Below are 17,003 nucleotides of genomic sequence, written 5' to 3' on the forward strand. Positions count from 1 at the left end.
GTAGGGGACTCCTGGGCAGCAGGAACGGAGATGCTGATGCAGTCCTGACAGAAGGAAGAGGACTGACCTGAAAGAAGTTTGCATTTACATGAAGAGCAGACAAAGTGCCTGACAAGAGCAGAAGAAGAGGAAGCAGAAGTGCGAGAGCACTCTCCTTTTGGATTAGGCATGATAAAAAGAACAGACCCACTAACTAATGCCAGAAGATAAGGGGACAGAAAGATACATGCTGAGGAGAGTGTCAGTCTGCAGAGCAGAGCTACTCAGAAAGATGCAAGCCCTATCTGGTTACAGGCAGTAGGAGTGCTCCAGGACAATTGCAGGAATAAATGCAGAACTTGCTGCAGAGAAAAGCCACCTTCCGTGTTCCCATGCCGGCAAATGGTGATCGCAGGGAGGAAGAGGAGGGCCCGCAGAGTGAAAAAACACACAGAGATTCCTCGCCACTAGCGGAAAGGGAGTCGTGTGCAGAAGAACTTGCACAGTGAGGCAGGAAAAAAGACTGACATTAAGCTAAAACTGATTAATCTGTACACTGTGGAGGAGGAGCTAACTTTTTTGCGCATAGCGTCAACCTCCTAGTGGCAGCAGCATACACCCATGGTTTTCTGTGTCTCCCAATGAAGCGATAGAGAAATATAATAACCAATCAGAACCTAGCTTATTAGAAATCATGCCTCATTTCTGAAATATGAAGCTGCACTGGCTTAACCTCATAATAATAAAGTGCCATAAATGTATGGTGCCTTGTCCTGTACTTTAATTGCGCTATTGATATGCAGTACGGCTCTTTTTGGTGATCAATCTGGCTGCGCTCACCAAAACAGTTGGCTCCCCAGTGAGTGCCACTAGCAGTCTTTAAATGGCTCTCAATGGACATAAAATGATGGTGTTTGGCAGCAGAAAATCCAATCACCTAGTGATTGCCTGGCTGTGGGTTGGCATAGTTTCTGTCATGGGGGCATGGTTGCAGCTGCTGTGCAGTGAACATCATTTTTGGGGAACCATTTCTTTTTGGTGATTGGGGCCAAATGATCCAGCTTACCAGAGACTCGGACTGTCCATTAGTTCATGCGATATTCTAATGTTTGTTCTACTGTTCTATCTCCAAGCTGTACAAACCATGAATTATCAGCAGTGAGGATTGCTCACGCTGAGGTTTACAGCTGTGCTCAAAAGTGTACATACCCCGGCAGAATTTTTGCTTTGTTGGCCTTTTTTCAGAGAATATGAATGATAACACCAAATCATTTTCTCTACTCATGGTTAGTGGTTGAGTGAAACAAATTATTGTCAAACTACTGTGTTTTCTCTTTTTAAATCATAATGACAACCCAAAACATCCAAATGACCCAGATCAAAAGGTTACATACCCCATTTCTTAATACCGTGTATTGCCCTCTCTAACATCAATGACAGCTTCAAGTCTTTTGTGGTAGTTATGGATGAGGTTCTTTATTTTCTGAGATGGTAAAGCTGCCCACTCTTCTTGGCAAAAAGCCTCCAATTCCTGTAAATTTCTGGGCTGTCTAGCATGAACTGCGCGCTTGAGATCTCCCCAGAGTGGCTCAATGATATTGAGGTCAGGAGACCGAGATGGACACTCCAGAAGGTTCTGTTTTGTTCTGCTGTAGCCAATAACAGGTCGACTTGGCCTGTGTTTTGGATCGCTATCATGTTGGAACGTCCAAGTACATTCCATGCGCAGTTTCCGGGCTGATGAGTGCAAATTTGCCTCCAGTATTTGCGGATAACATGCTGCATTCATCATTCCTTCAACTTTGACCAAGTTTCCTGTGCCTTTGTAGCTCACACATCCCAAAACATCAGCAATCCACCTCCGTGCTTTACAGTAGGAATGGTGTTCCTTTCATCATAGGCCTTGTTGACCTCTTTCCAAATGTAACGTCTATGGATGTGGCCAGAAAGTTCAATTATGGTCTCATCACTTCAAATTACCTTGTCCCAGATGTCTTGAGTCTTGTCTCTGTGTTGTTTTGCGTATTGTAGGAGAGATAATTTGTGGCATTTAAGAAGTAATGGCTTTCCTCTGGCGACTCGACCATGCATCCCATTTTTCTTCAAGTGCCTCCTTAATATGCATTTTGAAACAACCACAATGCTAATTTTCAGAGAGTCCTGTATGTCAGCTGATGTTATTTGTGGGTTTTTCTTTGCATCCCGAACAGTTTTCCTGGCAGGTGTGGACGACTTTTTTGTTGGTGTAGCTGACCGTGGTTTTGTTTATACCGAGCATCTGATTCTCCATTTGTTAATCACAGTTTGAACGCTGCTGACCGGCATTATCAATTCCTTGGATATCTTTTTTAATCCCTTTCCTGTTTTATACAGTTCAGATACCTTTTCCCGTAGATCCGTTGACAATTCTTTTGCTTTCCCCATGACTCAGAATCCAGAAATGTCAGTGGCTGAATGAAAGATGCAAGAGTCTGTCTGGATCCCAGAAACTCAGTCTGCTTTTAGGCTATGTGCACACGTTCAGGTTTTTTCGCGGTAAAAATGCTATAAAAACTCATTTAAAACGCATACATTATGCATCCTATCATTTAGAATGCATTCTGCATGTTTTGTGCACATGATGCGTTTTTTTTCCGCGAAAAAAACGCATCGCGGTAGAAAAAAAAGCACCATGTTCATTAATTTTGCGGATTTTCTGCGTTTTCCCGCTATTCTATGCATTTGGGAAAAAACGCATAAAAAACACACCAAAAACGCGTGAAAAACGCGTGAAAAACGCTGTAAAAACGCATGCGGATTTCTGGCAGAAATGTCCGTTTTTTGTCAGGAAAATTTCTGCAAGAAATCCTGACGTGTGCACATACCCTAATGCACACACATTGATTACAAGCAAACAGATCACAGGTGAGGATGTTACCTTTAGTAGCCATTTAAACCCATTTGTGACAACTTCTGTGCATGTTATCAGGCCAAAGTCACCAGGGTATGTAAACTTTTGATCAGGGACATTTGGATGTTTTGGGTTGTCATTATTATTTAAAAAGAGAAAACACAGTAGTTTGACAATAAATGGCTTCACCCAACCACTAATCATGACTGGAGAAAAAGTTCTGGTATTATCATTCATTCTCTGAAAAACGGTCAAAAAAGCAAAAATTCTGCTGGGGTATTTTTTTTTTTTTTATCAGATAGATTTTTATTATCCGCAAAGAATAAACAATCAGAATATTTCTCATGACAATGTTTCATTAAACATTTACAGATAACTTTTTCCCCCCGACCCAGAGCCCCCCCACCCCGCCCAACCCCACAGACCTCCTGCTGGGGTATTTAAACTTTTGAGCACAACTGTACTTGTCTAATCGTCTTTGAAATCACCTCTTCAGTCCCAATCTTATGACATAGCCAGTTTAAAAGGTAAAAAAAAATCAAGAAAAGTCCTCTTTAAAAACGCTTTTCACTTCCAGGGGATAGAAGAGAAATGCACGATTACAGGGACTTCCAGAAAACACTAGAACAGAGGTCCTAGATCTCCCATGGGTGGTGGCCATAGATGCATGGCCACTATCGCTCTATACAACGCCTATGATACCAATGGTGACAGTTGAGCACTGTCACCAGCAATCCTTGTCAGTCCTAAATACAATGAAATTGGACGAGTGATACATTTTAGTGGTGGGCCGACACCTATAAGTACCCATTAGATTAAAATATTAATTTTTATCTCACTCAATTGATTTCACCATAAAAATGTTTGACAATGTCTCCAACCAGCCTTATTTAGTTTTCTCACCTCCTCTGAATAAGATAGTCCTCCAGGATGTCAAGGCACCTCACCATCTGGGAGAAAATGAGAACTTTGTGTCCACCAGCAATCAACTTTGGCAAGAGTTTATCAATAAGTACAAGCTTCCCTGCTGCTTGAATCATAGCTTGTAGCTGAAAATCAGATGCATCAGGACTATGAGTCTTGCGAAAATCCTCCAGAATCTTCTCTTCCGCACCTAATACATAAATAACATGTTACTGCATATGTGACCAACAAAGTTTTTTCAAATTGTTCAAAGTATTCTTGTCTTAAAGGGAATGTATTACCTTAATTGTCTTTACTAATTAAATCAGGTAGGGAATATATTTTTGTCATTTTCTGATTTTTTTTTTAACTTTATAATTTTGGGGAAGCTCTCTTGCCTTGTTTGAATGTCAACATTGACTTTAGGGGCATGATTTATGACAGCTTCACAGGCCTAAAAATTGAACAGTTTGGAAATGTCCATTGACTTTTCTAAACAGTGACCTAGGCATGCTCTGTGGAGGTAATTGTTACAGAAGCCCTCCTCCCAAAGTTTTTATCCTCTGATTACATTGCAGTCATCATACTATATAGCACTGTGTACTTACAATTGCTCATTGTACCCTTCTGCCCAGCTAATTCTTCTGTTTTCCATTAGGTTTATGACATCACATGAATAAGAACTGACTAGCTAAATCTTTCTAAGCTCTATTTAGAAACAGGAGGTTAATTTTCTTAGCACAAGTCATAACTTACTGCAAAAGTCCTTGGCAGGGGGAGGAGGGAGCAGCTGGGTCAGGAATTGACGAGGGAAATGATAAATGCAGGGACATGAGACTTCCTGTATCTACATAGAAGAATTAGATGAGTAGAAAGGCAAAATGAGCAATTGTAAGTACACAGTGCTATATAATATGATGACTGCAATATATTAAGAGGATATAAACTTTCATGGAAGTGCTTTTTTAAGAGGGTGTGCAAGTGTGTGTGGTAGCAATCTGTGACCATCATTTATAAAGGTGGGATCCTGTGATAACATTATTGAGATGTTATCTGTCCTTGTCTTGTCTGTGATGATAATGAAATGACTGCTAAAAATTAATCAGTACAGGGCAGGAGGTATCAGCCTAATATTAAGCTTACTGGCCAGTGTGAAATATGCAGAATTTCAGGATTTTGTTAATATTGACAATGAAATGTAATTATTTTTTATTTAAAAAAAAAAAACAGAACATAAAATCATAAAATCTTTATTCATGCAATGTGTTATTTTCTGAAGACATCCTCCCTTTAGGGGTTCATAACCCCAGATTTTTTCGGTTTTGCGTTTTCGTTTTTCGGTCCCCTCCTTCCCAGAGCCATAACTTTTTATTTTTCCGGCAATTTGGCCATATGAGGGCTTATTTTTTGCAGGACAAGTTGTACTTTTGAACGACATCATTGGTTTTAGCATGTCGTGTACTAGAAAACAGGAGAAAAATTCCAAGTGCGGTGAAATTGCAAAACAAAGTGCAATCCCAAACACTTGTTTTTTGTTTTGGCTTTTTTGCTAGGTTCACTAACTGTTAAAACTGACCTGCTACTATGATTCTACAGGTCATTACGAGTTCATAGACACCAAACATGTCTAGGCTATTTTTCATCTAAGTGGTAAAAAAAATTCAAACTTTGCTTAAAATTTTTTTTAAAAAAAAACAATTGCGCAATTTTCCTATACCCGTAGCGTTTCCATTTTTCATGATCTGGGGTCGGGTGAGAGCTTATTTTTTTCATGCTGAGCGGACGTTTTTAATTATACCATTTTGGTGCAGATACGTTATTTTGATCGCCCGTTATTGCATTTTAATGCATTGTCGCGGTGACCAAAAAAAACTTAATTCTGGTGTTCTAATTTTTTCTCGCTACGCCAATAAGCAATCAGGTTAATCTTATTTTTTATTGATGGACCAGGCGACTCTGAATGCGGCAATACCAAATGTGTGTAGGTTTGATTTTTTTTTTTTATTATTATTTTATTTTGACTGGGGCAAAAGGTGGGCGATTTAAACTTTGATTTTTTTTATACTTTGTAAAACATTTTTTTTTTAACTCCATGCTTCAATAGCCTCCATGGGAGGCTAGAAGCTGGCACAGCCTGATCGGCTCTGCTACATAGGAGCAATGCTCAGATCGCTGCTATGTAGTAGATTTACTGCATTGCTATGAGCGCCAACCACAGGGTGGCGCTCACAGCAATCCGGCGTCAACAACCATAGAGGTCTTCAATAAACCTCTGGTTGTCATGCCGACGCATCGCTGACCCCTGATCATGTAACGGGGGTCAGCGATGCGCGCATTTCCGGCCCGATGGCCGGAAGCGCTAGTTAAATGCCGCTGTCAGCGTTTGACAGCGGCATTTAACTATTTAATAGCGGTGGGTGGATCGTGATTCCACCCGCTGCTATTGCGGGCACATGTTAGCTGTACAAAACAGTTGACATGTCCCGGTCAGAAGGGGTTAAGTATTTAAGATGTTTCTACCATATGGTTATCTTTATAAAGGATGTTTACCATTAATAAGATATGGATGATTGCAGCACTTGCGTAGCTCCATCATAGTGTTGATAAGGTTAGGCATGTTATGCTGGTTGGCTCCCTTGGCCAGGAATGTAAAATTCTTCTCAAGGATTGCCCGGTAATACTTTTTCTGAATATTGGTCAGTTCCACCTCTATGATGGTCTCCTGTTTTGGAGCCAGGTTCTTTTCTACATCATCCTTTAATCGCCTTAGCATCATTGGCTTTAGGATTGATTGCAATTTTTTCACCTGCAGATAAAGCAAACCATTTTAATATGTCTTTTAGTATTACAATAAAAGTCTGCAATCTAGCTCCCTCTAGCTTTTATATTATGCAAGCCCTCGTTACAAAAATCTGACTTAAAGGGAACCTGTCAGCCGGGTTGTAAACAGTAACCTACAGACAGTGTCAGGTCAGCGCCATTAGCCTGATTAAAATGGTACCTGGTGATCAAATCCATCTTGTGATTGTTGTTTAATCTTTATTTTCAGTTAATGAGACTTTTGTGCTTCAGGGCGGCCTGTGTGTGTGTGTGTGTGGGGGGGGGTGTCTTCATGTGGTGATCTGCTTGGGTAATCATGTACATGACTTTTGACAGGTCACTGATCTTTGTGACCTGCCCCCTAGTTTACATGATGAATATTATATACAGCTCTGGCAAAAATTAAGAGACCACTGCAAAAATGTTCAGTTTGTCTGATTTTTCTCTTTATAGGTATATTTTTAAGTAAAATGTAGCGTATATAATAGAGTATTGAGTATAAACCTAAGGTGGAAAATGCAGCAGCTACCAGTAAATGTAAAAAGTAAAAATAGATACCAATAAAAGTAAAATTAATTGAGACATCAGTACGCTAAGTGTTTTTGAATATCCATATTGAATCAGGAGCCCCATATAATGCTCCATAAAGTTTATGATGGCCCCATAAGATGCTCCATATTAAAATATGCCCCATATAATCCTGCATGAAGGTTAATAATGACCCCATAAGATGCTCCATAGACACATTTGCCCCATATAATGCTCCACAAACGTTAATTATGGCCCCATAAGATGCTCCATAAAGATATTTGCCCCATATAATGCTGCACAAACGTTATGGCCCCATAAGATGCTCCATACAGACATTTGCCCCATATAGTGCTGCACAAACATTATGGCCCCATACAGACACTTGCCCCATATAGTGCTGCACAAACGTTATGGCCCCATACAGACACTTGCCCCATATAGTGCTGCACAAACGTTGATTATGGCCCCATACAGACACTTGCCCCTTATAGTGCTGCACAAACGTTATGGCCCCATAAGATGCTCCATACAGACACTTGCCCCATTTGCTGTTGCTGCGAGAGAAAAAAAATCACATACTCACCTCTCCGTCGCTGAGGCCCCCGGCACTTTCAATATTCACCTGACTTCGTTCCGGCGCAGCTCCATCTTCAGCGTCTTCTGCACTGACGTTCAGGCAGAGGGCGCGAACTAACCAGGTCATCGCGCCCTCTGACCTGAGCGTCACTGCAGAAAACGCTGAAGACGAAGCGGCGCCCGGAACGGGGAGCAGGTGAATATCGTGCAGCGCTGTGCTCCCCTCCCCGTTATACTCACCTGCTCCTGGCGCTGTGCAGTCCCTGGCTTCCCGGCGCCGCAGCTTCTTGCTGTACTGAGTGGTCACCGTTACCGCTCATTACTGTAATGAGCGGTACCATGTGACCGCTCAGTACAGGAAGAAGCTGGGGCACCTGTAAGCCAGAGACCGCGCCAGGAGCAGGTGAGTATAATTAGACAGCCCCCGCTCCCCCCTCCCCTGCCAACCCCTGGATATGACTCGAGCATGAGCCGAGAAAAATGGGCTGAAAATCTCGGCTTATACTCGAGTGTATACGGTAAATTGTTCTTTTAATCTATAAACTACTGACGACATGTCTCAGAATTTACAAGCAATAAATTTTGTATTTATTATCTGAAAATGAGAAATGGTCAAAATAACAAAAAAATTCATTGCTTGCAGACCTCAAATAATGCAAAAAAAGTACATAATCATTTGGAAAAAAGAATACTAATGTTTTAACTCCGGAATCAATTTTTTGTGGAATAACCATGATTTTAAATCACAGCTTTCATGCGTCTTGGCATGCTTTCCACCAGTCTTTTACACTGCTTTTGGGTGACCTTATGCCACTCCTGGTACAAAAGTTTAAGCAGTTCTTTGATGGCTTCTGACTATCCATCTTCCTCTTGATTACATACCAGAGGTTTTCATTGGGGATCAGGTCTGGAGATTGGGCTAATGGTTAGACGGAGACCTGGAGAGGCGTACAAGCCACAGTGTCTTGACCCACTGTGAAATTTGGTGGGGGATCGGTGTTGGTCTGGGGATGCTTCAGCAAGGTTGGAATTGGGCAGGTTGTTCTTTGCGAAGGACGTATGAATCAAGCCACATACAAGGTTATCCTGGAGAAACAGTTGATTCCTTCTGCTCAGGCAATGTTCTCCAAAACTGAGGACTGTTTTCTCCTTCGCCTCATTGGGGGACACAGACCGTGGGTGTATGCTGCTGCCACTAGGAGGCTGACACTAAGTGATACAAAGAAAGTTAGCTTCTCCTCTGCAGTATACACACTCCTGCTGGCTCTCAGCTAACCAGTTCTTGCTTAGTACAGTATCTGTAGGAGGCACACAGGGTCTGGTTCAGATCCCGTTTTTATTTTATTTTTTACTTTATTGTAAATTTTTATTTTTTAATTAACGGAGTGAAGGGGGCGACGGATCCATTCAAGGTTCCGATCTCCCCCGAACCATCAACAGGCGAGCACGGCGAGTATACCTCCCCGTACCCTCTCCTGCAACGTGGGAAGCCATGCCTGAGCTCACTTCAGAGGTGACTGTTCCTTCACGGTCCCGATCTCCCCACACCAGCAGCAGGCGACCACATGGAGTGTCGCCTCCATGTATCCTCTCCTTGACCCAGGGCTAATGCCGGACAACTGGCACTGTCCACCCGGGGACTGAACTCCGTGGATGTACAGAGGCACCCTCTCCATGGCGTCCGAGCAGCCCCCACTGTCCCACCACTGTGAAAGCAGATGGCACAAGGAGGCGGACGGTTCCCATCCACCTCCATAACAAAGGGATGATGGATTGAGGTTTAGCCCTCTATCCCTGCACCGTCCAGCTGCAATACCCGACCTGCAGTCATCCGCGGCAGCTCCATGCCGGGTTGCGCATCGATGGTGAGTGGATCCTGTCAGCGATGAGCCTCTGCAGCGGGATATTCACATGCTCACAGGCAGTCCCAAGCTTCCCTGTGGCCAACCTCCCTGAGGTAACGCTCCGGCCGGCTGCAAAAATTTGGCCCCTGGCTTAAGCCGATGTATAGGCCGCACCCCGGAAGCGCACTATGGTGCCCTAAGACGGCCCTGCCCGCTTTTCTGGCGCTTCTTGCCTGGCACGGAAGCGCTCAATTTTCTCGGCCACTGCAACGCCCCTCACTTCTACTACTGGTATCGCTCCCGCCAGCTGCGGAAACTTAGGCCCCGATATGGGCCTATTCATGGAAGTCTCGAGGCTCCGCCCACATCGTGCCTGTGGCTCCGCCCCCGAATTGGCGCTTCTCGCTCTCTGCGAGATTTTATCACCTCTGCAACTCCCAGTGGCCATCTTGGTCCACCCAGCCGGCTCACACAGGGGCGACGACTTTGTATTAAAAGGGCACAACGACTCAACATGGCATGATAAAGGCACATGACCAGTATTCCCTAGTCCTAAAAGCGCATGACCAGTATTCCCTGGTCTTAAAGGCACATGACCAGTATTCTCTGGTCTCAAAGGCACACGACCAGTATTCCCTGGTCTAAAAGGCACACAACCAGTATTCCTTGGTCTTAAAGGCACATGACCAATCCGAACCCGGTCACCCGAAATGAGTACAGGAGCCCTCCGCCGCTGATCCCAGTTTATCCCAGTGTACCTAGTTCCCTCAGTGGACTTCGTCACTGCCGCAACCCATGGTTTCTCTGACCAAGAGATTGAATCCCTCCGTGGCTCGGAGTGCTCGCAGGACCAATATACATGGTCCCTCTCCTACATGGGATCCGTCGGCAAGCAGGGGTCGCGAGTATTTTAGAAATGTACAGGCATCTAGAAAATGGAAGTTTTCATTTCATGATCTAACTCTCTCCAAGGTTTTGCTGAGAACAAGACTCTGAACATGGATCGGAAATTGCCTTGGACCTGGACTTGCCAGAGCTTCAGTAAAGGATGAACTCGCCTATTTATATCATCAATCTCTGTACACTGACGAGGACTCCGGTCCCACTCTACACTATGCAGTGTCCCTCATAAGGAGACTAAACTCCCTCGTAGAGAATTTGCCATTCAGTCCGGATATACGATTCACTGGACAGGAGCCTCTATGTGGGATGCCATGCCTGGTCTGATTTTTATGGGCGACCGGTGCCCTTTAAAGGACCTATCTCCCCACACCATCAACAGACAAGCACACCATTAACAGACAAGCACACGGAGTGTCGCCTCCATGTATCCTCTTCTGCATCCAGGCCTAACGCCAGACAACCTGCCCTGTCCACCCGGAGACCTGAACTCTGTGGATGTACAGAGGCAAACTTTTCGGGTGTCTGAGTACCCCCCTCTGCATCACCACTATTTAGCAGAAGATGCAAAAAGGCAGACGATTCCGCTCCACTTCCCTGTTAAGAGGATGCTGGATCGAGGGTTCCTAATTTTTAACTCTGTACCGTCAAAAGAGAGCGGCGATGGCAAGAGACTATGACTTGTTGGATGCAGCTGCGCATTCTGCCACTTGGCAGATTAACCAGGTAGAATCTCCTGTGGTATACCTACCAGTATCCCTGCCCAATGTGTCATCAATTGAAAATACCACTGACTGTCAGATAGCAAATCTGGTTCGTTCCGTTCTGCGGCTTCGGGTCCAGCGCTCTACCCTCCCTAGCCGCCGCATGGATTGCTAGAGCAATGGTCTCCTGGCTGGAGACCTTAACTTCTTTGATTCACACCAGTAACCTTTTCCTGAGGACAGTACAACTAGCCAATCAAATCTTTTGAGCGGGAGACTAACAAAGGATTGTACGTTTCTACAGCCCCAACCAGCAGTGGAAGGGTTGTCCAGAACAGCCTAGATCTAAGGGATCTTGGTTCCAAAAAGGGGAATATAAAGTAAGACCGATCCTGGACCTCAAACTTCGAACAACCTTTCACAAGGTTCTCCTTCTTCGAATGGAGTTCCTCTGCTCAGACATTACTTCAACAGAAAAAGGTGGAGTTTCTGGCATCCATCGACATTCGGGATGCTTACCCTCTTCAAAAATTCCTTCGCTTTTCCATTCGTGAACAGCATTTTCAAGTCACGACCTTGTCCTTCGGCCTTGCTATCGCACCCAGAGTGTTCGCAAGGCTCATGGCGGCTGTCATGTTCCTCTTGCACCCTAGAGGCGTGGTCGTCCTTCCCTGTTTGGCCGACTGTCTAGCCGCCCTTCCAGGATTACGCTAAGTAGTCTATATCACTTGCGATACCCTCTCACCTGGGCTGGCAGCTAAACTCAGACAAGTTCTCCTCATTTCCAGCCCAGCAGATATCCTTCTTGAGGATGATCCGGCACACTTCCAGAAGGATAGTAATTCTCCCTCGAGACAAGGTCATGGCCCTTCAACAGGGAGCTCGCGCACTTGATCACTCTTCCCTTCATTTCATTCGATTTGCTGGGAGGGTCCTGAGGAAAAATGGGGACGACAATGGAAGCAGTTTCCTTCCCTCCGCTCGTTTTCAGCAAGTCAAACAAACTTTCAGACAATAGCCTCTGAGCTCCTTCTTCATCCAGGGCCTTTCTCCCGGTTCAATGGTTATTAGTAACTACCAATGCCAGTCTTCTCCTGATCATTGCTCTGGAGATCCGAACGGTAGTCCTACAGCAGGTCCACTGCATTCTGGCGGGTCAACCCATCCGAATTCAATTGAACAATGCCACAGCTGTGCCATACGTCAATCATCTAGCAGGTACCCACGGTCAGGCGCTAAGGCTGAGGTACCTCACATTCTCTGATGGGCCGAAATCTATAATTTGGTTATCTCGGCAGTTCAAATCCCAGGAGTAGAACTCTGGGCGGCGAACATAGTCAGCCATCAGGGTTTCGCCTCAAGTGAGTGGGAACTTCACCCGGAGGTCTTCCATCAGACCTGCCTTCACTGGAGCTCTCCAGTTGTAGATCGGATGGCGTCCAGACTGATCGCCAATGTGCTTGAGTTTGCGGTTTGGCCTCGAGATCCAAGAGCCAGTCATCGCACTGCATGCTCTGGTTCTTCCGTGGTACCAGTTTCCATAACTCCCTTTCCACTACTTCCGAAAGCTTTTCGGAAGCAGAAAGGGCCCCAGTGATGCTTGGAAATCTGCACTGACCACGTCAGTTTTTTGCTTGCGGAGCTGGTAGCTTTCTGCCTTTCTGCACCAAACAGCAAGTAGGGACTTTCTCGCAGAGAGTCTTCACACGTAGTTCTTCCCTATCGCCTACCGTTAGATCATTGGGACCTTAATGGTCCTAGGACTCTTACAGTAGACTCCTTTTTTGATCCGGACAGACTGTACTATCAGGGAAGGTCCCCCTTTTTTCTCTGCGATATCCTCATCCTGACGAGTCTTTGGAGCTAGCTGCTCAGTTCTTTCAAACTTTTTTCCTTCAAGGCAAGGTTGTCCTCGGGCCATCCCCGTCCCTTGTTACCAAGGTGGTATTGTATTACCACTGTTATCAGGGCATAGTTCTTCCCTCATCCCTTTCGGCACCAGTCCACAAAATGGAATGAGTTCCCAATATTCCGGACGAAGTGAGTGCACTGAGTAGGTATGTCTCGAGGACGGGTCCTTCTGAAGGTTGGACACTTTATCTTGGGCTTCCTGATGTTTACAGGAAGGGTTAGCCGTTTCATCGGCCATGTTAGCCTGGTGGATTCCTTTCACCATCCTGGAGTCCTTCCGTGTTAGATGTCAGCCTATCTCCCTGTCTCTCGTGGGTTCTAGGCACCAGGCGTCAACAAGGCACGCCTGCAAGCTTGCGGATTCGTCCAGTCTGCATGCATTCTTGAAGCACTATAATTCCCACACTTCCACAGATGGGAGTCTGAGCAGGCGGACTTTGCAGGCCGTGGTTACACAGGGCCTGATCTGATGTTGTCCCCACCCAGGGACTGCTTTGGGATGTCCCACGGTTTGTGTCCCCCAATGAGGTGAAGGAGAAATAGGGATTTTTGTGTACTCACTGTAAAATCCTTTTCTCCAAGCCGTTCATTGGGGGACACAGCTCCCACCCTGGTATTAGCTTATGTTTGTTTTATAATCTGATATGCTATACTCTCATATATAATATGACATGCTGTAAGCTCATATGTTTTTATTGATCTCCTACTGCTTTTGCACTGAACTGGTTAGCTGAGAGCCAGCAGGAGGGTGTATACTGCAGGGGAGGAGCTCTTTGTATCACTTAGTGTCAGCCTCCTAGTGGGAGCAGCATACACCCACAGTCTGTGTCCCCCAATGAATGGCTCGGAGAAAAGGATTTTACGGTGAGTACACAAAAATCCCTATTTTTCCAGCAGGACAATGCACCATGTCGCACAGCTAGGTCAATCAAGGTGTGGATGAAGGACCACCACATCAAATCCCTGTCATGGCCAGCCCAATCTCCAGATCTGAACCCCTTTGAAAACCTCTGGAATGTAATCAAGAGGAAGATGGATATTCAAAAGCCATCAAAGAAGAACTGCTTAAATTTTTGTACCAGGAATGACATAAGGTCACCCAAAAGCATTGTGAAAGACTGGTCGAAAGCATGCCAAGACGCATGAAAGCTGTGATTAAAAATCATGGTTATTCCACAAAATATTGATTTCTGAACTTTTTTTTTGCATTATTTGAGGTCTGCAAGCAATGCATTTTTTTGGTATTTTGACCATTTCTCATTTTCAGAAAATAAATACAAAATGTATTGCTTGGAACTTCGGAGACATGTTATCAGTAGTTTACAGAATAAAAGAACAATTTACATTCTACTTAAAAATATACCTGGAAAGTGAAAAATCCAACAAACTGAAAAATTTGCAGTGGTCTCTCAATTTTTGTCAGAGCTGTGTGTCTATATACATACATACAGTACATATATATTTATTAAAAAAATTGGAACAGCACCAAACACAGTACCTTAAAGTGCACGCACCCCGAGCCAGCAATCTCAGAAGGCTCCTTGCAATAGTAGAAAAAAAAAGGGAAACAGAACAGCAGGTTTCCAGAAAAAAAAGGAGGTTTATTTGCCCAAATGGCGTGGCGACGTTTCGGATACAATCCTTTCTCAAGCAATATCTACTATATAATTGCCTAAGGGTCACTTCCGTCTTTCTGTCTGTCCTTCTGTCTGTCACGGATATTCATTGGTCGCGGCCTCTGTCGGTCATGGAATCCAAGTCACTGATTGGTCTCGCCAGCTGCCTGTCATGGCTGCCGCGACCAATCAGCGACGGCCACAGTCCGATTACTCCCTCCCTACTCCCCTGCAGTCAGCGCCCGCTCCATACTCCCCGCAGTCACTGCTCACACAGGGTTAATGCCAGCGGTAACGGACCACGTTATGCCGCGGGTAACTCACTTCGTTACCGCCGCTATTAACCCTGTGTGATCAAGTTTTTACTATTGATGCTGCCTATGCAGCGTCAATAGTAAAAACATCTAATGTTAAAAATAATAAAAAATAAATAAAAAATCATTATATACTCACCTTCCGCCACACTGGCTACGCTCCGGTGAGCGCTCCATGCAAGCGGCAGGTTCCGGTGGCAAGGATGGTATGGGAGAAGGACCTGCCATGACGTCACGGTCATGTGACCGCGACGTCATCACAGGGCCTGCGCGAGAAGGACCTGCCATGACGTCACGGTCCTCGGAAGGTGAGTATATGTTTATTTTTTAACCTGTGACATACTATGTAGCTGGGCAATATACTACGTGGCTCTGTGCTGTATACTACGTCACTGGGCAATATACTACGTAACTGGGCAATATACTACGTTGCTGGGCAATATACTACGTGGCTGGGCAATGTCCTACGTGGCTGGGCAATATACTACGTGGTTGTGCAATATACTACGTGGCTGGGCAATATACTACGTGGCTGGGCAATACACTACTTGACTGGGCAATACACTACGTGACTGGGCAATATACTACGTGGCTGGGCAATATACTACGTGACTGGGCAATATACTACGTGGCAGGGCAATATACTACGTGGCTGGGCAATACACTACTTGACTGGGCAATACACTACGTGACTGGGCAATATACTACGTGGCTGGGCAATATACTACGTGACTGGGCAATATACTACGTGGCTGGGCAATATACTACGTGGCTGGGCAATATACTACGTGGCTGTGCAATACACTACGTGGCTGTGCAATACACTACGTGGCTGGGCAATATACTACTTAACTGTGCAATATACTACGTAACTGGGCAATATACTATGAGGCTGGGCAATATACCGTATATACTCGAGTATAAGCCGAGATTTTCAGCCCAAAATTTTGGGCTGAAAGTGCCCCTCTCGGCTTATACTCGAGTCACGGTAGCGGTGGGGTCGGCGGGTGAGGGGGAGAGGGCGCTGAGGCATACTTACCTAGTCCTGGCGATCCTGACGCTCCCCCTGCCGTCCCACGGTCTTCTGTGCTGCAGCTTCTTCCCCTCTTCAGCGGTCACGTGGGACAGCTCATTAGAAAAATGAATAGGCGGCTCCACCTCCCATAAGGGGTGGAGCCGCGTATTCATTTCTCTAATCAGCGGTGCCGGTGACAGCTGATAGAGAAAGAGGCTGCGGCACCGAAGGCCAGCTGTGACAGGCAGAGGGAGCGTCAGGATCGCTGGGACTAGGTAAGTATGTAATATTCACCTGTCCGCGTTCCAGCCGCCGGGCGCCGCTCCATGTTCCCGGCGTCACTCCGTTCTGACTGTTCAGGTCAGAGGGCGCGATGACGCTTATAGTGTGCGCGGCGCCCTCTGCCTGATCAGTCAGTGCGCAGAGACGCCGGGACCGGATGCTGGGAGCTGCAAGCAAGAAAGGTGAGTATGGCATTTTTTTTTTTTTTTTTATTGCAGCAGCAGCAGCAATGGCAGAGCTTTCTATGGCACAGCTATGGGGCAGTACTGAACGGCACACAGCAGTATATGGCAGCTATGGGGCAGTACTGAACAGCACACAGCACTATATGGCAGCTATGGGGCAGTACTGAACGGCACACAGCAGTATATGGCAGCTATGGGGCAGTACTGAACGGCACACAGCACTATATGGCAGCTATGGGGCAATACTGAACGGCACACAGCAGTATATGGCAGCTATGGGGCAGTACTGAACGGCACACAGCACTATATGGCAGCTATGGGGCAGTACTGAACGGCACACAGCACTATATGGCAGCTATGGGGCAGTACTGAACGGCACATAGCACTATATGGCAGCTATAGGGCAGTACTGAACGGCACACAGCACTATATGGCAGCTATGGGGCAGTACTGAACGGCACACAGCACTATATGGCAGCTATGGGGCAGTACTGAACGGCACACAGCACTATATGGCAGCTATGGGGCAATAA

The 17,003-nt window shown here is 45.5% G+C and overlaps 1 protein-coding gene across 3 annotated transcripts in view; it reads right to left on the bottom strand.

Moving 5' to 3' along the window:
- The window catches only part of CHD6 (chromodomain helicase DNA binding protein 6), a 252,579-nt gene that overhangs the window by 92,094 nt on the left and 143,482 nt on the right, over positions 1–17,003 (bottom strand). For all 3 annotated transcript variants that reach the window (XM_069751935.1, XM_069751934.1, XM_069751936.1), the window contains exons 15-16: positions 6,323–6,578; positions 3,773–3,983 (exon numbers count right to left, since the gene is read on the bottom strand). In XM_069751935.1, the coding sequence (XP_069608036.1) occupies positions 3,773–3,983; positions 6,323–6,578 (467 nt within the window). The remainder of the gene's footprint in view (positions 1–3,772; positions 3,984–6,322; positions 6,579–17,003) is intronic.

The sequence above is a fragment of the Ranitomeya imitator genome, chromosome 2 (genome assembly GCF_032444005.1).
Source record: "Ranitomeya imitator isolate aRanImi1 chromosome 2, aRanImi1.pri, whole genome shotgun sequence".
NCBI lineage: Eukaryota > Metazoa > Chordata > Amphibia > Anura > Dendrobatidae > Ranitomeya > Ranitomeya imitator.